At 42.3% G+C, this 25,698-nt stretch overlaps 1 protein-coding gene across 1 annotated transcript in view; it reads left to right on the forward strand.

Annotated features, from left to right (window-relative positions):
- Positions 1–7,985, forward strand: part of LOC131246678 (uncharacterized) — a 37,153-nt gene extending 29,168 nt beyond the window's left edge. Inside the window, exon 3 of the mRNA XM_058247033.1 lies at positions 3,060–7,985. Within this exon, the coding sequence (XP_058103016.1) occupies positions 3,060–7,786 (4,727 nt within the window). The 3' untranslated portion in view covers positions 7,787–7,985. The remainder of the gene's footprint in view (positions 1–3,059) is intronic.
- Positions 7,986–25,698: the final 17,713 nt, after the last annotated feature.

Consider the following 25,698-nt stretch of genomic DNA (forward strand, 5'->3'; position numbering starts at 1 on the left):
ATGTCTGCCATGAATGCTACTCTGGATACTGTTTCTATTCCTACTTCATATTCTCAGGCAACCACTCATGATTGTTGGAAGAAGGCTATGGCAGAAGAACTTGCGGCATTGGATGATAATCATACGTGAGACATTGTCACTCAACCTACTGACCAACAACTAATTGGTAGCAAATGGATTTATTCTGTCAAGCTCAAGTCTGATGGATCATTGGATAGATACAAGGCTTGACTTGTCACTCAGGGATACAAACAAGAATATGGAATTGATTACGATGAGACTTTCGCTCCTGTGGCCAAGATGAAAACTGTTCGTACTCTTCTGGCTATATCTTCTGTTCGCTCATGGCCACTCTCTCAGATGGATGTGAAAAATGCCTTTCTTCATGGAGACCTTCAAGAAACCGTATATTTGAAACCTCCTCCTGGTTCCTTAATCCCTGACAATAAGGTATGTCGTTTAAAGAAAGCCCTGTATGGCCTCAAACAGGCACCTCGGGCATGGTTCTAACACTTTCACAATGTTATTACAGGTGCCGACTTTACTCAAAGTGGTCATGACCCATCCTTATTTTTGCGCACAACTGCTCGTGGAATTGTCATTGTCCTCGTCTATGTTGATGACCTCCTACTGACTGGTAGCGATGCTACTGGCATTTCGGCTTTAAAGGAAGTTCTGCAAGCATCCTTCAAGATGAAAGACCTCGGCCATCTAACATACTTTCTTGGACTTGAATTTTCGCGTTCCAACCGTGGGATTCTGGTCAGCCAGCGTAAATATACCAAGGATCTTCTCGCCTTGGCATCATTGACGGATCAGAAGACGGTTCAGACTCCTTTAGAACTTAACGTTCACTATGGCATTGACGATGGTGATCTACTTGCACAGCCCGATTTATACCGCCGTCTGGTTGGGAGTCTGATTTACTTAACTATGACTCGCCCTGATATTGTCTACGCTGTCCAAGTCGTCAGTCAGTTTGTTTCTGCTCCTCGGACTCTTCATATGACTGCGGTGTTACGCATCCTACGGTACCTTCGTGGCACTCTAGATCGATCTCTGTTCTTCTCCTCCACAGTGACTCTGGATCTTCATGGTTATTCGGATGTTGATTGGGTTAGATACACTCTCACGAAGATCTACCACTGACTACTGTGTTTTTCTTGGCACTTCTCTCATCTCTTGGAAGTGTAAGAAGCAGGCCATTGTTTCCAAATCAAGTATAGAAGCTGAGTATCGGGCGAAGTCAGCTGCGTGTAGTGAGCTCGTCTGGTTACGTGGACTTCTTTCAGACTTGGGCTTTCCTCTACAGAATCTCACTCCACTCCATGTCGATAATCTCAGTGCAATTCAGATTGCCTCTAACCCGGTTTTTCATGAACGGACGAAGCATATTGAAGTTGACTGTCATTTTATCCGCGAGAAATTTCAGTCTGGGCTCATTTCTCTTCCACATGTGGCATCCCATGATCAGATTGCTGACATTCTCACCAAGTCCCTCACGTCTGCACGTCACTCTTTTCTTGTTGGCAAACTATTACTTGTTGATGACCAGCATTAGTTTGAGGGGGGATGTTAGACAGCTCACATACCTTGTATATCCATACCTTATATATCTTGTTTCTATAGATAGAGAATTCTGCGTTTATTCTTTCCTTGTATAGATGATTGTAATATCTATATATTCAACCCCATTGGGTTGTCTCAAATACACAGAAAAGCTTCTGCATCTCTTTGCTTTCAAATACAACCGCCATGTTGTTTTTTATTTTTACACTAAGAGAATAATGTTACACAATCCCTTGGCTCATTTGGATTTCAAATTTTAAAAGCAAACCTAGATGCTTGAGATTGATGGAGACTGTGATAGAGAGAATGTGGTAAAACTATCTAACGCATTATATGAGAAACAATCAAACACAAGTGACAAGCATCAACATACCTATATAATGCCTTACATTAAAAATCACCTAAGAAGCTACCCAATAGATGAAATGACAAACAGTACCCTTTTTTTTTAAAAAAAAAATTGAACTCAAAGAAAGAGTGTAAGCCAGTTACGTATCCAACACAATCCACACCATACGTCTATGTGAACCATTATTTCATTTGCCGAATTTTTGTACGTATAAGTTTCGATCTCCACAAGAACAGGGTTTATTTACTATCATATCCAATTTCAAAACCACAAAATCTTTTCTCTTCGTCTCTTGAAAACTTCGTTGTCAAAGCCTTAGATGAGCTATTTGGAGTCGGCTCTAGCAATCCTGTTTCTGGGCCACATGCCAATCTTAATATCTGAAACAAGAATTCTTATGATTGATTTGGTAAATACCTGTCATCAACCCTCCAACTAGAACTGGAGTGTTTTTACTGGTGGAGAATTCCTCCTCCCTTGAAAAAATGTTCACAACAGGCAGTTCTTGAACATGATCCTTGCTATCATCTCCACTTTCAAAACTGTGGAACGTTTTCCATTCATTCCTCGAAAACATATGGTTTCTTGGAAACATATGGCTTCACACGAAATACCTGGCATCAATCTCCACAAGTACAGGTTTTATTTACTATCATATCCGCTTTCAAAACCACAAAACCTTTTCTCTTCGTCTCTTGGAATCCCTCATCCCTTGAAAACATGTTCATAATACGCAGTTCTTGAACAAGATCCTTGCTATAATCCCCAGTTTCAAAACTGTGGAACGTTTTCTATTCATCCCTTGAAAATATATGGTTTCTTGGAAAAATATGGCTTCTCACGAAACACCTGGCATCAACACCCATCCTTTAACTAGGCTTGGGAAAAGGTTGAGTGTTGTTACTGGTGGATAATTCCTCATCCCTCGAAAAGATGTTCATATGCGGTTATTGAACATGATCCTTGCTATCATTTCCACTGTCAAAACCATGGGATGTTTTCTATTCATCTCTTGAAAACATATTGTTTCTTTCATCATTCCAAAATTAGCTCTCAAATAAATTGCCTAACTGTTATCTACCTATTTTCCCCCCAAATTTCTTTTAGTATGATCAAAACTAACATCTTAGGTGATTGGCAGGTATCGGATTCAAGAGTGTATTCCTCATTACCAGCCAGCCTTATATTTTCAGCAATGGGTATCAGATAAGGTTCAATGAAAACCCACATCCAGACTGCGATCTTGGATTCATTGTCCCTGAATGGGTGGACGAGAACCCAACTCTTTCCGACATACAAAAAATATATGGCTCTGATAAAGTCCTTCCAACGACGATTATAGTCCTGCCATTGAAGTGTGAAAAGGTAAATGCTGTGAAGCAACAGCTTTCAAGCATGCACCCTGAGCTCCTCTTGTTTCTTTCAAAAATCAAGCAGCTTAGTGTCAGGGAAGACAACGATGATCCTCGGCTCAATACAGTTGGTGCCATCTCTATTTCGAGTGAAACCGACTTCAAGAGGAGGAAGAGCATCCATGCAGAGTCCTGCACTCTCCAGATCTCTGCTAAAGATCCCTGCAAACAGAAAGGGAATGAATGCACTTACCATATGTGGAAGCAAAGGTTCCCAGTTAAATTGGAAAACCAATTTGAGAGGAGGAAGGAAGTTGAGGAATGGGTGATCACACTAGCATTTCCCTTCGGCGAACGCCTCGATCGAGGGATGGGAATGCCTGGCATTTATGCATTTCTACCGACAGAGATGGTCACAAACTTTCCATTCATAATTCAGGCAGATTTTGTTCTAGCATCATCAAGAGAAACCATACTCTTGGATAATGCGTGGAACAAAAGCATTCTTGATTGTGTGACCTCTGCTTTCATCAATGCTTCCATCTCTCTAGTGAAAGAAACAGGCAACACACCCACATCTTCCCTCGTGCCGATATTTAAGTTCTTGCCAGTAAAAAGCTCTTCATTCAAGGAGCTGAACACCGTGCGAGAGGCAATAAGAGCGAAGGTGGTCACAGAGAATATCATACCATGCGAGTCATACACAGAGCAACAGCTATTCCGCAAGCCCAGTGAAGTGGGCAGACTAATGCCTGCATTCTGGGATATCTTGATCAAGGCAAGGGAGCAAGGTGTGAGCTTCCAGAATCGTTCATCCCATGGGACCTACATTCTGAACTCAGCATTCGATCAGGCAGAATATGACGATGTCCTGGTTTTCTTGGGTGTGGGATCCATCAGCAATGAATGGTATGCGGAATGCATCAAGAGCTCAAATCTAGTACTGGGCGTTTCTGAGGATCTTTATATGGAGCTGCTATCCTTTTTCGCAGACAATTGGAACATTTTCAGGGAGAGTGATATCAGTAATATACCCCTTTTGAAATACGTTGATTGGAACTGCATGCAATCCTTGTCGAGCATCAACAATGCAACCACCAAGCATGGAAATACAATATGTTTTTCATCCGAAGCTAATCATGTTTCGTGGCTTATCAAATGGAACCAGGAATTCCGATGTGCCGCGCACCGCTTCTTCTTCCCAGAAGACACACATGAGGCTTTGAGATTGTCTCCAAAGAGGGAAACAATACGGGAATGGCTTCGGCAGTATGCTAGTGTGGACAGTCTGACTGTATCCGAATATGGCGATCTTCTCGTCAATGCAGTGATGAATGATAGAAAGCTTGTTATAGCTTTTACCCACTTCTTATATCACTCCCTCTCAGAGAAATACTTGTCAGTTCAGGAAGTCTCTCAGCTATGTGCTAAAATGCCGCTTGTAGATAACTACGGCGAGGTGACTGCACGAAGGAGGCAAGTTCTCGTCCCTGCCAATGGCAGCAAGTGGGTTAGATTATTGGGTTCTAACCCATGGAGAGGAGAGAGCTACGTTGAACTGGGTGAAGATTATACCTGGGATGGCGATTTTGCAGGTCTGCATTCATCCAAGAAACAGCTGATGAAGTTCATGGAGGATTACGCTCAAGCTTCTGACATACCGGGTCTCTGTCCTCCTGATGCTTCTTTTCCTACTGAATCATCTCCGCTGACGAAAGAAAACACATTTCTGCTTTTGGAATGGATTCGGAATTTGAAATATAAGGGGGTGGAGATGCCCAGTAGTTTCTTGCAATGCATCAAGGAGGGGAGTTGGCTGAATACCTCTATCGGTTACAATCCTCCCTCGGAGACATTCCTATCGAGCTCTGACTGGGGAAGCCTACTTCAGATGGGGTCTGTGCTGGTTGATATCCCCTTGATCAACCAGAAATTCTATGACAACAGGATCAGTGACTACAGGGAAGAGCTGAGAACAATTGGTGTGATGTTTGAGTATGGCGAAGCGTGCAGGTACATTGGTAAACGTCTCATGAAGCTAGCCAGTTCTACCAAGCTAACGAGTGCGAACGTGCTGTCGATGTTGCAGCTAATAAAGTTCATGCGAGAGAGGATTCTGTCACCAGAGGAATTCATCAAGAGCATCAAAGACGGTCGTTGGCTACGGACCAATCATGGTGACAGATCTCCAGTTGGGTCTATTTTATATGGGCCTGAATGGAAAACTGTGTTGGAGATCAGCAATCCGCCATTCATCGATGAAAAATACTACAGCAACAATATAAAATGCTATGAAGAAGAGCTTCAGCTGCTTGGGGTTGTGGTTGGCTTTGATGCAAATTACCACATGGAAATCGTGGCGAGCAACTTCAAATTGCCTGCTTCTTTACCTTCTCTGTCAGCGGATAGCATTCTTTTGATATTGGAGTGCGTTAGGAATTCAAGATTGTCTGACCAGATCAAAAGTAAGCTTAAAGATGAGAGATGGGTAAAGACCAATCTCGGTTACCAGTCACCAGACAATTCTTTCTTCTTTGATCCCAAATGGGAATGCCTTTTGAAGGTTGTCAATGGAATTCCGTTGATTGATGAAGGATTTTATGGGAGCCGGATCCGCTCATACAAGGATGAGTTGAAAGAGGCCGGGGTAGTTGTCACGCTACAAGGAGTGTCTGAGGCAGTCACCCGTCGTTTTCAAGAGCTTGTTAAGACGTCTTCCATCAGAAAAGAAAATGTGCTAGCACTGCTGGCATGTTACCGTCACTTTAATGAAGCAAAACGTAGCTTCCCCAAAGAGCTATTAGACTGCATGCTCAAAGAAAAATGGCTGCAGACCCGCTTCCTTGGCTTTAAATCTCCACAGGAATCAATACTGTTTGATGTGGAATGGGAATCTATCTGTCCAATTTCGATCCTTCCTTTCATCGACGACAGTGACGCGTGCTATGGAAAAGACATCCATGAATACAGAAATGAGTTGAAGGATTTTGGTGTTGTAGTAAAATTTGAAGATGGATTGAGGTTCGTAGCTGCCGGTCTCAGTATCCAAAACCCAGACGGAATAACTCCTGCAAGTGTGCTGTCGCTGCTGAAATGCATCAAGAACTTACTGGAGCACAGCAGCACCTTACCAAAGGAGTTCATGCGGCGTATCGATAAGAAGTGGCTGAAGACCCATATGGGCTATCGATCGCCAAGCGAATGTATGCTGTTCGATTCGAAGTGGGGTTCTCTAGAACGTGAAGATGGGCCATTCATTGATGAAGCTTTTTATGGGACCGAAATCGCATCATATCGAAAAGAGCTCAATGCGATTGGAGTGACTGTGGATGGTGAAAGTGGCTGCCCATTGCTTGCAGGCCACCTTAGTTGCCATTCTCAATCAGCAGTGATAACTAGAATCTACGAGTACTTGAGCAGATTCAACTGGGTCCCAGACAATAAGGAAGCTAGGTGGATTTGGATACCGAATGGAAGCGACAAGGGCGAATGGGTGGGTCCGAAAGCCTGTGTCATTCATGACAAGGATAATCTCTTCGGCTCACGGTTGAAGGTTTTGGACAAGTATTACACGAAAGATATACTTGGCTTCTTCTCCATGATTCTCGGAGTAAGCTCAAATCCGACTGTCGAAGATTACTGCAGTCTGTGGAGTGATTGGGAAAAAACAGACCGCAAAATGGTGTACAAGGAGTGCTGTTCTTTCTGGGCATTTGTGGCGAAGCATTGGAATCCAAAGGGGGAGCTTCTCTCGAGCAGCATCTCCAAGGTGCCTGTGAAGACGGCTTCTGAGGGAATTGGTCTAGTCAATAAGCAAGACGCTTTCATTCCTGACGACCTGCAATTGAAGGATCTTTTCGAGGAGGCTTCTCAAGAACCAATATTTGTCTGGTATCCTCAACCGAGCTGGCCTTCTCTGTCTCGTGATAAGCTCAACAAGATCTACAGCAGCATTGGGGTCCGAACTATTTCAGAATCTGTTACTAAGGATGAAGATTTCGCATCGAACATGCTCGAATTCAAGAAGTTAGATCAGAAATATGAGATGCTCCAGAATGGGTTGTTCCAAATTGCACTTGGGTTTCTCTCAGATCCTTCATTTGAGATGCCCATGGACGCGAGGCATCAGAAGGTGAAAAGCCTCCTCGGCGTCGAACTCTTTGTTTCGGAGGAACCCATTACAGTAAGCTACAACCTGATACTTTGTGCAGGAAATATCATCAAAGCAAAAGCTGCAAGAATGATTCGTTGGGATAGGGAAGCTTCAAAGCTGTTTGTTCAGAAGATTTCCTGCAACAAATCCGACATCAAATTCGCGACGTATTTCTCTGAAGTGATAGCAGAAGGGCTGTTATGGGAGGAGCCTGATCGCATTCCAGGCCTCTGCGAGCTTATCAAGATCGGGTGCTTGTTGGAGTTTGAGGAGGAGGCGATTGAGTTCTTGTTGAAGACTAAGAATCTGCAGGTTTTCATCGTGGATGAGGAGTTCCTCAAATCTGCACTCTCATCTGCATAGAAGCTTATGAAGCATTGTTTGTGCTGAAACTCTTTGTTTTTTGTTTGGATGATTTGAAGCTTGTATTTTTCTGTTTTCTTTTTGTTTGGATTTTCAAGCTTTTATTGTGTTGGTGTTTATGTTAGTTAGTGGAAGTTAGTTTCTGCTGGAAATTCTTCTGGTTTGGTCGAGACAAAGATGAGCTATATTCCAGTACAAATTCTTCATACTTTGTTAAGGTGCAATTCTATGTGGGGTCCACTTGTAGCATTGTACCATTGGGGTAGTTGGATCCATCATGTGTTGCATGTGGCCTTAATTGCACGCTCATTGGATGAAATTTGCTTTTTTGAAGAGAGCAGGGGAGGAATTCCATTGCCACGGAAGTTTGAGGAAAAAAATTGAATTTTTGAGGAGGGTTGGCCCAAACCATACAAAAATTTGGGCCAGAATCACCTTAATCAGATGAATTAGTCTGTATCATCCAATCAAAGTGATTTGTGCCTATATAAAAAAAAGATGTTTCTGTTTCTTTTACCGAAGAAGAAAAGCCTCTATATCCGAACTTTCGCCATATAATCGCCACATCTTTCGTTGACCTCTGTTCGATCTGCACAGCTCAAACTACCAAACAACAAAATCTTCCAAACGCCGAAAATCAAAACACAATGAGATGCTAGTACCGAAGCTTCTAGAATTTAATTTAGGAACTAGCAGAATCGAGTCTGATCGATCACAGAAGTGTGTTCGAGAGAGACGTATGCAGGAAAGAAGTTTCTACTGTTAAAGAGAGACATCTAAGCAGGAAAGAGTGTATGGGTCCGTTTGGGAGCTTGGATTTGGAATGCATTACAAGTCCAAATCACAATTGCATTGGAATCAAGGTGATTCTGAATCTTCATTTACATTCTGATGAAATGAACTAGTATTTGGCAGGCATTGGAATTCTTGGGTATATTGACAGCACATCGTGATATTTGTTAGAATGATTGAAATACATCTGTTAAAATATATACTTCGGCAAAAAAAAGAAAATTTTAAAAAATAAAAATAAAAAGAAATTTTAAGCCTTCATGCAAGGATTTTAAACTAGTGACTCAAATTTTTTAACCATCCATTTAGATGGTTTAAATCATTTTATTGACGTGATTTTAGTGTTGTGCTGATAATTAGATTGTTTTTGGGTATCATGAGTGTGCCATGTATCTAGTGTATTAGTATCCTAGAAACTCCTTTATTACATCTGCCCCTCAGCATTTTGTTGAGATTTCAAAGCATATCTAAAGTGTAAATTTGAAATACCTTCTATTCCTTTTCCTATGGTGTGGTCTACTTGAAATTTATATCTGCTTTAGCTTTGGGACCATAGCCTAAAATAAGTTGGTAAAGCGAATGAATGTCGTGGATATACAATGCATATGTTGAGGTGGGCCCTATGGTCAGGGTCTCACCCACATTACTGATTATGGGGTCACAGCTAAGTCATGCTGGATTTTCTTTGGCCAATGATAAGTTATGAATGACCTGTCGCCTGTACACCAGTCCATATGTATCCTTTGGTTCATCGACTACAGCAACATCTGAGAAACAATGTCCAATTTGATTTTTCTCCCTTTCTATTCATCACAATGCCCATGTGCTAGACTGGTTTATGGATTTATTTGCAAATGTGATTGTGGTTTTCATGATCAAAAGAGTGAATTTCCTTTCTAATAGATGGTTTCATTGAGATTTGAATTCTAGAAATGGATTTATAGCTGTAGACTTAAATGAATGCCCTTTCTCTAATTGCTTATTTGTGTAGTGGTTGATGGGATTTGGTTGAGATTAAAAAATCGCAATTGCTTATTTGCATGTAGTGCTTGGTGGGATTTAATTGAGATTTAAATTTCATATGCGCTAATAAAATATTTTCTTTTTTACTGCTGGGGTCGTGACAAGCCCTAACACAACTTGTTTGTTGTGGAAGCAACCTTAGATGGAATCATACAACGCGATAGGAATATAAAAATTCAACGAATTTTACGTGGAAAAACTCTTATGGGAAAAAGCCACAACACTAAGCCACAAACAATCCATTGTGAATGAAAAGTTATAAGAGATGAAACAACCCACAAATGAGAAACCCTAACTTCTCCCTCAAAACCCTTAAAAACTTGCTAAGCTTCTTTCATTTTACCCTAATTGTGTAATTAGAAGTCTATGCATACACTTAAAAAATTAGAAACAAAAACCCGTACTTACACATTTCGCTCGGTCGCACCTTCGGTCGACCGAGACATCAACAAAGTTTCTTGATCAACTGAAATAGATCTCAGCCGCTGAACTTTTTACACCCGATTAAAGGCACTCTATCAACAATCTCCACCATGGCTTTAATCCTCTAGCTCCACTGCTCCACGTTGCTATCTCCATCTCCACTCTCCTTCGTAGTAGCATCATCATCATCGCTTTTCGTGCACACTCCGTCTTCATTCCTTCTTTGTTAAGCCATGAGAAGTCGAGTAAAACCTGAACTTCTTCACATGAATAACCTTCGCAAGCATGTCCACTAGATTTTCACTAGTGTGAATCTTCTTAAGAGTTACACGGCCTTCCTCTAGCATATGCCGGATAAAATGATTACGAACATCAATGTGTTTAGTCTAGGAATGGTACACTGAGTTCTTTACCAAATTGATCGCACTTTTGTTGTCACAATATATAAGCACGATTTCTTGTTGAAGCCCTAACTCATTCATCATTCCTTTCAACCAAATAACTTCCTTGAATGCTTCCACTTCGATATCTAACTGATCACTCCACCCGCTAACACAAACGAGTAACTGGAAGTTAGCAGTCTATTTTCCACATTACCAGCATAATCCGCATCCACATATTTTACAAGTCTTTCATCAGATTTTTCGAATGCCAAGACGTAGTCCATCGTAACTCATATGTAAGGAAGTTGTCATTTCACTGCCTTCTAGTGTTGCTTGTCGGGGTTTAACATGTATTTGCTCACAACACTCACTACATGTAAAATATCTAGTCTAGTACAGACCATGTCATACATAAGATTGCCAACCGCGCTCTAGTAGGGCGCATGAGATATACCGATTTTCTTCATATGACATAGGACATTACTTTGAAGAAAGCTGAAAGTGAGCAACATGGGGTGTATTAACCAGTTTAGCTTATTAAGTCTGAACTTGACCAAGACTTTTTCAAGATACTATTCCTGAGACAACCATAGTCTACTTCTTTCCCTATTTTTGTATAAGTCGATGCCGAAAATCTTTTTTTGCTACCCCCAGATCTTTTGTCTCGAATGTCCTAGATAATTGAGCCTTCGATATGTTAATTTAAGATATGTTATGACGTAGGGGAGGACGTGAGGTCGAGCACTGTCTTCCTCAAGAGGATAACAATTTCGAATCCATGGAACTTCTCTGGACTCCTCACAGAGACTTCTCGAATCCACGAGGAAGAAAGCAAGAAAATAGAAATAAATTCTAAGAAATTCAAAATTGATTGATGAATTTTTTTTTAAAAAAGAGTTCACAACCCTTTAAATAGGGATACCAAGCAATGAGAAAGAAATCAGAATCAAGCTATGACTAAAACTCCTAGAATTTGCAACTCACTATAAATAGTAAACTTACTATTTATTGACGGTCGTGATGTCCACTAGTGCACAAGGTTTTCAGCCAAAAATAGTAAGTGTCTTATTTGGCTTCACCAAGCTGTTCTCCTAATTTTTCTAAGCTCTTTTTGTGTTAGGCATAACTCTTAAAGCCCAATGGATGAAGAGTTATAATGAAACTAAAACTTACTATTTATAGTAAAAACAGAATTAAAATAGGGCAACGACAGTTAATCTGGCGGTATTTCACAAATCCATCTTGGTCAACCCGGTGTAGCAGGGTTGGTTGGCTAAAGTAGCTCGTTCTCCCCTAAAATCATATATTTTACGTCTAATAACTCATTCTGGATTGTGAGATATGCCTGATTTAAGGTCTGACGGTCCGAATCACTTCTGTCGTCGACCGGGCCTTTTCTGATCCATCTTGGCCATGTAACTGTCTGCAATCCTCTCTACATTAGTCTCCTCCACTTCAAAAGAACTGGTCCTCGAGTTCTTATATTGCTCTGGTTCATGATACTTGGTCAGGTCCGCGACGTTGAAAGTCCTTGAGATCGTCATGTCATTTGGAAGATCAACAACGTAAGCATTGCCATTGATCTTTCGGATGATTGGTACCGGTCAAATCTTCTTATTCTTCAAATTGTTGTACGTTTCGGTCGGAAATCTTTCTCTACGCAGATGGACCATTACTTAGTCACCCACCTCGAACACTATTTTGTCGCCGATGCTTGTTCGCTTGCTCCTTGTATTTTCGTTTGAGGCATGTAGCTTGGTCTGTACCTCTGCATGAATGTCCATGATCCCATTCGTCATATGTTCTGCTGCAATGCTTATGCCTGGGAGCTTGGGCAGAGGGACCAAGTCAAGTGTGTGGCGAGGTACTCGTCCGTAAATAACATGGAACGAGGATTTTCCTGTTGAGCGGTTCACCATGTTGTTAAATGCAAACTCTGCTTAAGACAAGGCCAAATCTCACTGCTTCAGTTTTTCTCCTGAAATACATCGAAGGAGGTTTCCCAACGTGTGATTCACAACCTCGATCTGCCCGTCAGTCTGTGGGTGGTAGGCGCTGTTGAACTGAAGTCGTGTATCAAATTGAGTCCACAAAGTTCACCCTAATGAACTTTGTGTCACGGTCAGAGGTAATAGTCTTACGAACCCCGTGTAGCCGCACTTCTCTGGTGCGGGCATGGTCGAAATCGGAATCGCCACTAGAGGGGATTAAGCTTTCTTCTTTTCCTTAGCATCGTTGAACTTTGGAAGTTGATTGGTAGATGATTGAATGGTAGAACTGAGACGGCTTACAGACGTCGCTTCCCTCAGACGACGCCAAATTGTTGATGCAGTTTTCCACCAGATCCAATGCGTAGGCCTCTTCTGAACCTGTAGAAGCAGAAAAGAGAGACAAATGAGGCCCCGTTAATACAGGGAACTCTCTGTAACACCCTGCACTTTTCAGTACACGGGTGTTACCATTTACATCAAATATAGTATGAACATATGTTAGAACACCCAACCCATAACTTACATGATGCTTGATTACTCACGATCCACCCTTGATTGACCCCTTCTCAGCGTAAGATTACATCATCATTGACTAGTCTACCCACGATCTAAATGTAGCCGTTAAGGCATGTGATACCGCACCTAAACACTCCGAGATCAACCTGTAAACTCTAACATACATCAATCTAACTGTGAAAAACAACCTTCATCGGTAAATCAAGTCATTTGACCATTGGTTCTCAAAGATAAGCAAACGTCTCATCATAAAATCAACGTTGGCCTTCATGAACCCATTGTATGTCTGAGATCCCAATGCTAATGAAAGTCTAAACCTTGCCTTAGTGAATAAATTGAACCCTGCATTATCGATATTGGATCTTAGATCATCAAATCCACAATTCGTCAAACTCACAACATCCAACCTATAGGGCCACCACCTAACCATCATGCCAAGGACCTCAAACCACTAATTCATCCTCTAAATCCCATCTATGCAGACCTAGGACCCTTATAATCGTAGACGAACAAAATGGACGCAATCTGGCCATCGGATTAATGAAAATTTAGAAATAAAGGACCAAAAGCTAAAGTTATGACTCATCTAACTTTTGGATCTGTTGAGAAATTAGTCTGATGACCTATCAGTAGTAGTAGAGCCAAATTAACAGTATGGATCACACGGAGTAACACGTGGACCCCACTTTTGAATTCGTGCATGTGCACAAAATCGTGCACACCTGTCGTGCACTGGGCGGTGTAGCCAGTCAAACTAGGCATTGACCCGGTACAATTTGAAAAAAAGAGAGATTTCTCTCCTTCCTTTGTTTTCACCAGTGACGGACATTTGTCTGCTATGTTGGTTGGTGGACCATCACCACCACCCGTTTGGAAGATCCAGACCGTCCATCGTGTAGGTAGGCCTGTTTTAACCAAAAAACTAACGAGTATGCTCGTGGAAGCCTGTTTGCCTGCGCACGATCACAATCGCAAGTTGAGTGCGCAAAGGAAATCTTGAAACGGAAAAGATTCCATTCTCTCTCACAGCTGGACAAATTTGTATGAAGAGCTCTCCCTTCATCTTAACAGTCCATTCAGAGCAATCTTGGCTCTCCAAACAACCCTTGGTTTGGGGTTTTCGTAGATAATGAAAAGGCAGAAAGAATCCTTTTTTGTTCATGCGTTGTCACGATCCCAACCGCTCATCCGCTTCTAGAATCAATTTAGAGCATTCAACTTAGGATATAATATTCCAGATAATCCCAGATCCCTAACTACAGGGAAAGAATCCGCAGCTGCAACTAGTTCTTCCCAGTTTTTTTTTTCCCAAAATCACTCGACTCCTTCATTTAAACCCACCAAGAAAACTCGTCTGGAACTCCGAGTTCTTGCATCCACAAGCTCCCTAGAGCTCATTTGGACCATTCAACATCACTAGATCAATAGAAAAAGCCGTCGCATGAGATCTGCCATTGAAGCTCGGTTGTCTTCCTCGCCAGTAAGGAGCCACCGCCCAGACTTGTCTTGCTCGATTTCAAGTCTGGTATGTCCATTTGGTAAGCCATCAGAGGAAAACTTGTTCATTCTAGTATTTCAGAAATCATGATATTCTATCAAATCTTTATTTCAGATCTTTCCAGTGGATTACAAGTTTGCGCAACTGAGTCGACTCAGTTCGAGTTGACTCAGTTGCGCAACTAAGTCGAATCATGTCGTGTTGATTCCATCTTAGTTGTTAGAAGGAGAAGAGTAGTAGTGAGGGGATAGAGAAGTTGGTGAGTTCATAGTGTAACCGAGTTCAACCCCGAGGTGTAGATCTAGTTGTGTGAGTCGACTCGAATTACATTTGAGTCGGAATTGGATTTGGGAGCGTGTTAGCGAGAAACTAAAAAACTCACTGGTTGTTAATAAGTCGTCCAACTTCTGGAGTAGTCCAGGGCCAGTCCAACGCTGTTTCTGGTCGCAGTTTTTGTTGGGGATTTGTGCTGCGAAATCACACAGATCTAGATCTAGGATAACAATTCAATAGTAACAAGCAATCACAGAAGAACACAAAGTTTTAACGTGGAAAACCCTTGCGGGAAAAAACCACGGCACAAAGCGACAGAAATCCACTATGAAAAGAAACTTACAAGAGAGAGGACTTACCCGATTCGAACAACCTCGAATCTCACCCTTGCTACACCCTTTTGATAACCCTAGAACCCTTTAGAATGCTTTAGAATAATTTTTCCATTATTTAGAAAAGCCCTAGGGACCCCTATTTATAGTTTAGGCAACTTCCTTTCGCACCTTGCGAAAGACTGACTCAAATTTTCGCAGTCCGCATCAGATTCGGAAACGAATCTGCGTAACTACGACTAGTCGAGCCGAGGCTACGACTGGTCGTAGGACCCCTACGACCGGTCGAGCAATCACCACGACCGGTCGTGAGTCCCGGACACCAAAAAAATGAGCTCGCTGGACTTCGAGTCGTGCAGTGCTCGACAAGTCGAGCAGCTCCCTCGACCGGTCGTGGCTGACCCACGACCGGTCGAGCAACAGAAAAATCTGAAGATTTAAGGCTTCAGACAATAATCTCCACCAAGTCTTCAATCTTCAGCCGTGTAGCTCCTTGACCTCTTCTCTTATCTCTTCATTTCATCATAGCTTCAATCAACGCTTCTCGTGCACACTCTGTCCTTCTTTTACGCCATCGCCAAGCCCAGAGAAGTTGCACAGAACTTGAACTTCTCTGTAGGAACGACCTTGGTGAGCATGTCTGCTGGATTCACGCTAGTGTGAATCTTTTCCAATGCGACGCCTCCTTCCTCGAGCACCTATCGGATAAAGTGGTGACAAACATCAATGTGTTTAGTATGAGAGTGATAAACAGAATTTTTAGCCAAATTGATAGCGCTCTCGCTATCACAGTTAACCGGCACGGCCTCCTGCTGAAGTCTCAACTGATTTATCATGCCTTTGAGCCAAACACCTTCTTTAAATGCTTCTGTCACTGCCATATATTCTGCTTCGGTCGTGGAAAGAGCCACCACGGACTGAAGCTTCGACATCCAACTGATTGCTCCACCTGCCAGTATAAACGAGTATCTTGAAGTAGACTTCCTGAATTCTATACTGCCTGCGTAATAAGAATCCACATACCCTACCAACTTTATTCCTGTCTTTTCAAAAGTTAAGACGTTGTCTTTCGTACCTCGAATATATCGAAGTAGCCATTTCACCGCCTCCCAATGTTGCTTGCCGGGGTTTGACATGTATCTGCTCACAACACCAACTGCCTGTGAAATATCCGGTCTCGTATAGACCATGACATATATTAAACTGCCAACCGCATTCGAATAGGGCACATGAGACATATCCTACTTTTCTTCATTGGATTTAGGACATTGTTCTAAGGAAAGCTTGAAGTGAGCCGCGTGGGGAACGCTTACCAATTTTGCCTGGTCCATCCCATACTTGATCAATACATTTTCAAGGTATTCTGCCTGTGACAACTAAAGTCTGCTCCTCTTCCTGTCTCTATGAATATCTATGCCGAGAACCCTCTTTGTAGCCCCCAGATCTTTCATCTCGAATGTCCATAATAACTGAGTCTTCAGTATGTTGATTTCAGATATATCATGACAGGCGATCAACATATCATCAACATACAGTACTAGGATGATGAATTTTCCATCACTCAGTGTCTTGTAATAGACACAGTGATCGTATTCACTCCGAGTAAATTTCTGACTCACCATGAAAGAATCAAATTTTTTATACCACTGCCTAGGCGACTGTTTCAGGCCGTACAACGACCTCATTAACCTGCAAACCTTTTTCTCTGCCCCTTTAACTTCGTAGCTCTCTAGTTGCTTCATGTAGAACTGCTCTTCTAATTCCCCATGCAGAAATGCAGTCTTCACATCCATCTATTCTAACTCAAGATCGTATTGGGCAACCAGCACCAACACGAATCTGATAGATACCTGCTTAACCACCGGCGCGAATATCTCTGTGAAGTCGATTCCTTCTCTCTGAGCATAACCCTTCGCTACCAACCTTGCTTTGTATCTATCCTGTTTCCTTTTGAATAACCACTTGCATCCGATCGCTTTTCGGCCCATAGGAAGCTCCACCAGCTCCCATGTGTGATTTTTGTGCAACGAGTCCATCTCATCATCCATCGCTGCCTTCCACTTTTCTGCATCAGGCTCATCAAGAGCCTCCTGAATAGTAGATGGGTCCCCCTCATCTGTAATGAGGGCATATGCAATATTAGAGTCGTCCATGTATCTTGCCGATAACCTGCAATCACGCAATGAGTTCCTTCTCACAGGTGGCTGCTCTACCTGACCGTGTACCTCTGTCTTCGCATCTGTCTCTGCCTATGTATCATCTGTATCAATCTGGACATCTACGATCACCTTTTCCGGTTCCTCCTGCTCCTTTTGATCATTCTTGTGAAATAGGGAGCTTTCATCGAATCTGACGTCAGGACTAGTGATGACCTTGCGTGTGACCTTGTCGAATAACCTGTAACATTTTATACCAATGCCATAGCCAACAAAGATATACTTTTTGGTCTTATGGTCTAGCTTATCTCTCTCAACTGACGGTACATGAGAGTAAGCCTCACAACCAAATATGTGTAGATCTGAATAGTCGATTTTCTGACCACTCTATACTTCCTTTGGGATTTTACATTTAATTGCCATTGAAGAAAACTAGTTCACCAAATAACAAGCCGTGTTAACGACCTCAGTCCATAGGTCCTTGCCCAACGCAGCATTACTTAACATGCATCTGGCCCTCTCCAGGAGAGTCTGATTCATTCGCCCAATCACATCATTTTGCTCGGGCGTGTGGCGCACTGTGTTGTGCCTGATGATCCCTTCATACTTACAATAATCATTAAACTTAGTGGAAGTAAATTCTCTACCATTGTCAGTCCTTAAAACCTTTATTTTTCGCCCTGACTATTTTTCTACCATTGCCTTCCATTGCTTGAATATGGTAAAAACTTCGGATTTACGTTTCATGAAGTAAACCCAAACTTTCCTGGAGTAGTCGTCAATGAATGAAACAAACCATGACGACCCCCCAATGGAAACTTCTGGCGATGGCCCCCATACGTCAGAGTGCACATAATCAAGCACTCCCTTACAAACATGTTTTCCAGATTTAAAAGACAGTCTAGATTGTTTACCATATATACAATGCTCGCATATATCTAAATCAGAATTTTTAAAAACTGGAATCAAACACCGATCAGAAAGTACCTTCATGCCCCGCTCGCTCATGTGGCCCAGACGAGCATGCCACATACGTAGAGACGTGGAGTCTGCAATAGCTGCTGCCGCTCCACCTGCCGAAGTGCTCCCAATCAACCTGTAAAGGTTTCCATGCCTCTGCGCTCTCATAACCACGAGTGCCCCTTTTGAAACTTTAAGGACACCATCAATACCAGTGAACTTGCACCCTATAGCCTCGAGTGCACCGAGAGAAATCAGACTTTTCTTCATATCAGGAACGTGCCTGACGTCAGTCAAGGTACGCTCCATCCCATCAAACATCTTGATACTCACTGTGCCAATAGCCACAACATTACAGGCATTGTCATTGCCCATAAAAACCTGTCCACCATCGCATTCCTTGTAACTGGCGAACCAACTCCGATGAGGAGTCATGTGATAAGATGCTCCTGTGTCAAGTATCCACTCGTCTTTATGATTGTCGTGTAAGTGACCAATCATGGAAACAGACAGAACATCACCACCACTTGATTCTTCATCAGATGTGACCACATTGGCCTCCTTGGAAGAAGCCGCTGAATTTTCTTTCTTCGTTTTAGGATTTCTACAATCCTTCTTCATGTGTCCAGACAACCCACAATTCCAACACTTTAATTTTCCTTTGCCCTTGCCCTTGGATTTGGATCTAGGTCTTGAGGATCCTGTACCTCTCTCAGAATCTCTGCCCCTCGTAATCAGTGCATCGGAAGATGCCCCCATGTCACCGTTTAACTTTCTCATAGCCTTTCCTTGAAGGGCTGAGATAACGGTGTCAACACTTAGGGTTTTATTTGCGGTGCACATCGTGTCCCTGAAAGACTCATATGATGCAGGAAGAGAATTCAACAATATACATGCTTGTTCCTCATCTTTGACCACTTCCTCCATATCCAGCAATTTGCACATCAATTTATTAAAGTTGCTGATATGGGCTTCTAGATCTTCACCCTCTGCCATCTTGAAGGTATAACACTATAGCTTCAAGTGTAGGCGATTTTCAGAGGATTTCTTTGTATAAATGTTCTCTAACTTCACCTACAAACTAGCCGCAGTTTTCTCCCTCAAAACATTATAGAGAACCTCATCCGTGAGACATAAACGAATAGAGGCTAAAACATTGCTATCAAGGTTTTCCCATTTATCATCTTTCATGGTAGATTTTCGCTCCTTAGGAGCCTTAATCTCACCTTGCTTGGTTAATAGGCTAATCATCTTAACCTTCCATAACTCAAAATTATTTTTGCCCAAGTACTTCTCAATATCAAACTTGTCGTTTCCCATTATTACTAATCCTGCAGATTTAGATCTATACCCCAACGATTTCTCTGATACCACTTGTTGGGGATTTACGCTGAGGAATCACACAGATCTAGATCTAGGATAGCAATTCAATAGTAACAAGCAATCACAGAAGAACACAAAGTTTTAACATGGAAAACCCTTGCGGAAAAAAACCACGGCACAAAGCGACAGAAATCCACTATGAAAAGAAACTTATAAGAGAGAGGACTTACCCGATTCGAACAACCTCGAATCTCACCCTTGTTACACCCTTTTAATAACCCTAGAACCCTTTAGAATGCTTTAGAATAATTTTTCCATTATTTAGAAAAGCCCTAGAGACTCATATTTATAGTTTAGGCAACTTCCTTTCGCACATTGCGAAAGACTGACTTAAATTTCCACAGTCCGCATCAGATTCGTAAATGAATCTGCGTAACTACGACTAGTCGAGCCGAGGCTACGACTAGTCGTAGGACCCCTACGACCGGTCGAGCAATCACCACGACCGGTCGTGAGTCCCGGACACCAAAAAAGTGAGTTCGCTGAACTTCGAGTCGTGTAGTGCTCGACAAGTCGAGCAGCTCCCTCGACCGGTCGTGGCTAACCCATGACCGGTTGAGCAATAGAAAAATCCGAAGATTTAAGGCTTCAGACAACAGTTTTGAAGCAGGATAGAGGAGAGTTGTTGTTTCACTCTCCCTTACTACCAATCGAGTCGTTCAGTGAGTTAACTCACTATAGGTTGTTGTGGTGGGGCTTGTGTTGTTGATTGTTTTGTTGAGTTGGAGAGGAAGGAGAAAGAAAGAATAGAAGGAGAAGGTAAGATAGAAGAAAAAAAAGGAAGAAGATGAAAGAGAAGAGGATAGCGTGTTGCTGAGTCGGGCTCGGGTTGAGCTGAGTCAACTCGGTAACTCCAGAGTCAAACTCTTAGGTCGACTCCTTGGAGTTGTGAGCTATTGCCAAGACCTCCGCTTACTGTTGGGGTCGGGTCTAGAAAGTGCGATTTGTTCTTGGTCAAGTTCGAGTTTCATAGCGAATTGTTTTTGAGTTGATGTGATGTGTTCGAGATACAATCCACTGTTGAGTTAACTCAGTTAGACTCATTAAGTCTAGTGGTGTGGATGATCTGATTTGGGTTAGTTTCAGTCAGCCTTTATTAGAGATTTTGCTTTAGAGGTTTGGCTTAGTGGGAGGAGACATGGTTGTCACCAAGTCAAATTAGCTTGCGATGAATTGTAAATTTCCCAATACCTCAATTGGATTGTGGAATGTGACCAAGTTGAGTTAGGACCAACTCATTTGAGGTATGTACCCCTCAAATCTTCCATTGTTATCGTAACTAGAATTTAATTAAAGTTTGTTTTCTCTAAAATCTTTATTTAATTGTAGGAATTTGTTTTCTCCAAATTCACTTTCAATCTCATTCAATCTAGTTCAAATGATTCGTTTCATGAGGTGAGGATTACCCTTCAAGCTTTTTCCACATCTTGATAAGTAGCCCTGCTATTTTTCCTTGCAAAGTTAGTCGTGATTATTTACCACATGTATGTTCACTCCCCAAGTATAGGGTTGTGATGTAGTAATAACTCGGTAAGACCGAGGTCGAATCCACAGGGACTGATACCTGTACGTTATCTGAAATCAAGTAGAACTAGAACTAGACTAAGATGCGATCTAAATCAAATAAAACTTAGGGAATAATTTGTGGAATAATTATCTAAGACTTTAAGGAATTCAGAGGAAGGGAACTAGGGATTCAGAGGATCCACTTGTAGAGATCAGGGAGATCGTATGCCAGGATCACAAATTATGAAAATTTACTGAACTGCCATTGATATAGGTTTCAAGAGATGAAAGGTGTATGAATTAGAATGGATTCCATCATCTAACCATGCCCAGGAGACAAAGTAAACAACAGGATTAAACTAATTACCAACCATTCAACAATGTATGAAGATCAGGAAGGGTACTGTCATCCTACCATGCCCAGGGGACTATGGTGAACAACAGGGTTTCCTGACGTCATGAGCATCAAAAAGAAGAAAGAAATACTCAAAATCATCGCAGATCCATTGTAATTTCAGTCACAACAAACCCTTAAAAATAACTGAAAGTACTCTTTTTAATTTGAACAAAAATCAATATCAGTCCATCTAAACAATAGGCACCAGCAAAGTTTCTCCCATCAGACCACAAGCTTCACCTCTTAGCCCTAGCTAAGAGGTTCAGCCACACATTGGCATGATGTGGATGAATCTCTTAAACAAATTAAAATGAAAGAAAATAAACATAGCACAGTACCAACTCAGCCACTTTTCTTCTTCCTTTTCTTCCTCACGTTCAAAACCCAAACCCAAGCCACTAAACTTCTGCTCCTCTTTCTCTCTCCCTAGCTCGTCCACTCCTGCCGTCTTTCTCCCTGACCGTACACAGCAGCAGCAATTGCTCCAGCCGTTCCAGCACGCACAGCAGCCACACTCTTGCCAAATTCCACGTTCCCAAACTTCTCCTACTCACGTTTTTTTTCTTCCCGTCCTCTTCTTCCTTCCTTTAATAGCAGCAAGGCCGGTGGAAGGGAGTCCCGGCTGGAGTCGGTGCGTGAGGAGACTCCTTTCACAGCAAGGAATCGGCAAAAGAAGCGCGGGTCAGCTTACGCAGCCAGTGATCAGAGACTTCGTGCGGCCCGCTGTTCACTTTCTGATCAATTCTGCCAGCGTGGAAGTGGATGCATCTTCCCTCTCTATCATTTAGACGGTTCAGATCATCGAGAAGATTGATGATCGTGGCCCACAACTCCCCCGAATCTCCGGATTTCCCGGACGCGCGTAAGGCGTACGCAGAGGCGCTGACGTGTTCGGTGGGCCCCACAGAGGTGTTTTTGAAGAAATCCACCCCGTCCATTGGATTCAGGACGAAATTTCGGTCAAGAATGGGTAGTTTTGAACATCCATTGACGCGGAATCAGAGAAGAAATCTTCCAAACATCAATTTGAACGTTGCAGGGCAGTCCACTTATGGCCTCTGTATCGTGCACGTGTGCTTGCATGGGTCCAAAATTTTAGCATGGGTTTGAAGAAATCATGGCCCTCTACAAGATGGCTGGCTTGGATCATCCGAAAATTTACGCTGTGGGGCCCACTACCATCCGCAAAACGGTCCGTCCGTCTCGCCGCGTGAAACGGCCACCGCCGTATTTGAAGAGGAGATGCGGGTCAGCGCTGCTGACCCGCGTAGCGTGGTTCGGTGCACGGCCAGTGCCGTGTACATGGTGTACACGCACTGGCCCTGTGGGGTCCATCGTGATGTTTGTAAGAAATCTGCTCCATCCATCTGTTTTGACACGCAGTTTAAGGCGTTGAGACCAAAATTGGGGTATATCCAGATATCAGGCGGGGCCCACATAATGATTAAAGGGGCTGATTTGTCCGTTGGGCCACTTCCACAGTGATCCAGGAGTTGAAATTTTACGTGTACGGTTACTTTATGGTCCTCAGGCCATATATGGAGTTTCGAACTGATCGGATGGTGAGAACCCTATGATCTTGCATTCTGGACACTTTTCAGGCCACTTGAGCTTCAATTCCTCGATTTTCTTGGATCCCTGGCGTGCAAATCTATCGATCTTGGTCTCCTAAGGTCCGTCCCATGCTTTAGTGTCATCAGATCGGTAAATCCATGCTTTTTAGTGTCCTTTCCCAGTCCAAGCTCATGAAGACGCCCTGCATCACAAATACAATTAAATTAGGCTATTAAACGGTGTCATGCTTGTAAATCCATACAATAAATGGGTCTGATATGCAATATTTGACCCTCAACAGTAGTGTGTGTTGATTTCTGTTGATTTTGATTCCTTGAGATAATTGATGAATTGGATTTGATATGAATCAAATGCCTCTAATCTAATTTGAAATGTGTGCTTTAGATGTGCATGTGATATCTTGATATTATTATACATGATTTAGTTTATCATCCATGATTACTTGATGGAATGCTTGGAGGTCCTTGAACTAGTGGTCATTCTATCTAATAAATTAAATGAAATTTATTTGTGGTGGACTTATCATCCAATGAATCGTTGCGCCTTTATGGCTTTTGGGGTCAATCCCTTTCACTGTATCTTGAAATGGACTATTTACCCTATGTGGCTTTCATTGGCTAGTTGCCCTTTGTGGCTTTGATTGTATGTTTGCACCTGGTGGCTTGATGGAATAATTGCCCTAAGTGGCTTTTATGAATGATTTTCTCACAACCTCACGATGGTAAGTTCCACTTGTTTAATTAGTACTGGCCACTAGTTGGGTAGGTTACCTTGAAACATCCCAATTGTTAGTCTCATAAGCTAGGGATGGTGAAATGGGACACTATGCCTGAGCTGTCGGCCTATACTAGGTGACAAATACTCCATGGTGACCTATGAGTTTTCTTAAAATGATTGTTTGAAATTGGAATAATAATTGTTGGGCTAATCATGCATTTTCAGGGCATGCAGACTTTACCGGGCAATCGATGCAAGACATGGGAGTTTTCTTGGATCACTATGGGCTGTACTATAGAGTATTTTACCGGGTAATCCTAAGTTATTATTTCGTGCATTCGTACCGCTATGGGCGTCCTTGTTGTATGAAATATTTTGGGTGCCTAGTCCTCCTTGGGCGTGCCTTTTAGTACTTTTCCAGGAGACTAGTTCACCTTGGGTGTCCTCGTTGCATAGTCTTTTCCGGGTGCTAGCTAGTTTTCCTTGGGCGTACCTTTGAGTACTTTTTCGGGTGACTAGTTTCCTTTGGTGTACATTTGAGTACTTTTCCGAGTAGCTAGTTCTCCATGGGTGACCTCGTTGCATAGTCTTTTCCGGGTGGCTAGTTCTCTTTGGGCGTACCTTTGAGTACTTTTCCGGGTGACTAGTTTTCCTTGGGCGACTTTTTACTAGCTGGATGTGCATCCCCAGGTCTGTGAGCATGTGCATGCATCCATGCGTTTAAAGAAGATTATTTTGTGTGATTTATTTAATGAATACGTATCTGATGAACCTTATTTGATTCTCATGATAATCATTGTGAATATTTGTTACAAACTGTCTTTGATAACTATGCCTAATTATCTTGATGATATGATAAATCTTGGGGGTTATACCTCATTGTGATAGCCATTGACGCTATGAAACCGTAATCAGTGTGCAGGAGACGCAGAGGGTGCGCATACTGGTGTTCAGGTATAATAGGAGGAGTCAGAAAATCTTGCGACTCCCTATTATTGATTTCATTTGCATTTAGGTTGTACTGTCATGTATTATCATAACTTAAGACATTGGTTTATATAAGTTCTTGGGTAGCCATTTGAATATTTGATTATGCATATTTGGACTCCCTCTCATACTTGATTTAATTATATTCCACTAGTTCACTAAATTTGATAAAGAAAAAAATGTACGTGAAATTTGAGATATTTTAAAGGTTAACACTCGGGTTTCGGGAACCAGGGTGTTACACTCTCCAATGCCTAAGTCAGGCTTGAGGTCTTTGAGAATAGAATAGGATCTCCAGAAGAGAGATACCAGTTGAATATTAGAGTTTCCTCAGTGAACGTACCTTGAATGGTGGAAAGTACCTCTATTTATAGGAGACCCAGAGTACCGCTTTGGTTGGATTTTTCCTTGATTTCTTAGCTACAATCCCGGATTTCCGTGAGATGGGGGATTCTCGAGAATGTCGAGATCCAATATTATCCCCTAGAGATCTTGAGAGATCTTCTGAGACATTAGAAGATTATCCGAATCTTCTAGGTCGGTCTAAGGTTGGGGCCCAAGGTGGGTCTTGACTCTATCAACGAATCAGCCCTTGCTATCTGTGAGCCAGTTGAGAGCATTGTTGATCTATGGTTGTGCGGCTCTCAATCTATAGTCGATCTGTAATTGTCTGTCAGCTGAGCTATGGTCGATCTGTAATTGACCTATTACTGACCTATAGGCTAGGTCGGTAGTACATGGCTATTAGAAGGGCTCATTGGCAGGCTCTTTGAGTGTCCTTAAAGTTGCATCATCCTCCTTGGAGGTTACGCTCTTTGGAGACAAGGACTTCACTGGGCTTGGCGCTCGATAGGTCTGAGCCGGTTCAGTAGAGTTGGTCCATTCCATAAGCCGACTTATTGACTTGTCTATTTTTTCCCCCAACAATGGGTGTAGAAACATGCCTACCGAAGAGAGATTAGCCATTATATGTATTTGGGTCCAAATCATCTTGAGGAAG

This window comes from Magnolia sinica, chromosome 5, assembly GCF_029962835.1.
Source record: "Magnolia sinica isolate HGM2019 chromosome 5, MsV1, whole genome shotgun sequence".
NCBI lineage: Eukaryota > Viridiplantae > Streptophyta > Magnoliopsida > Magnoliales > Magnoliaceae > Magnolia > Magnolia sinica.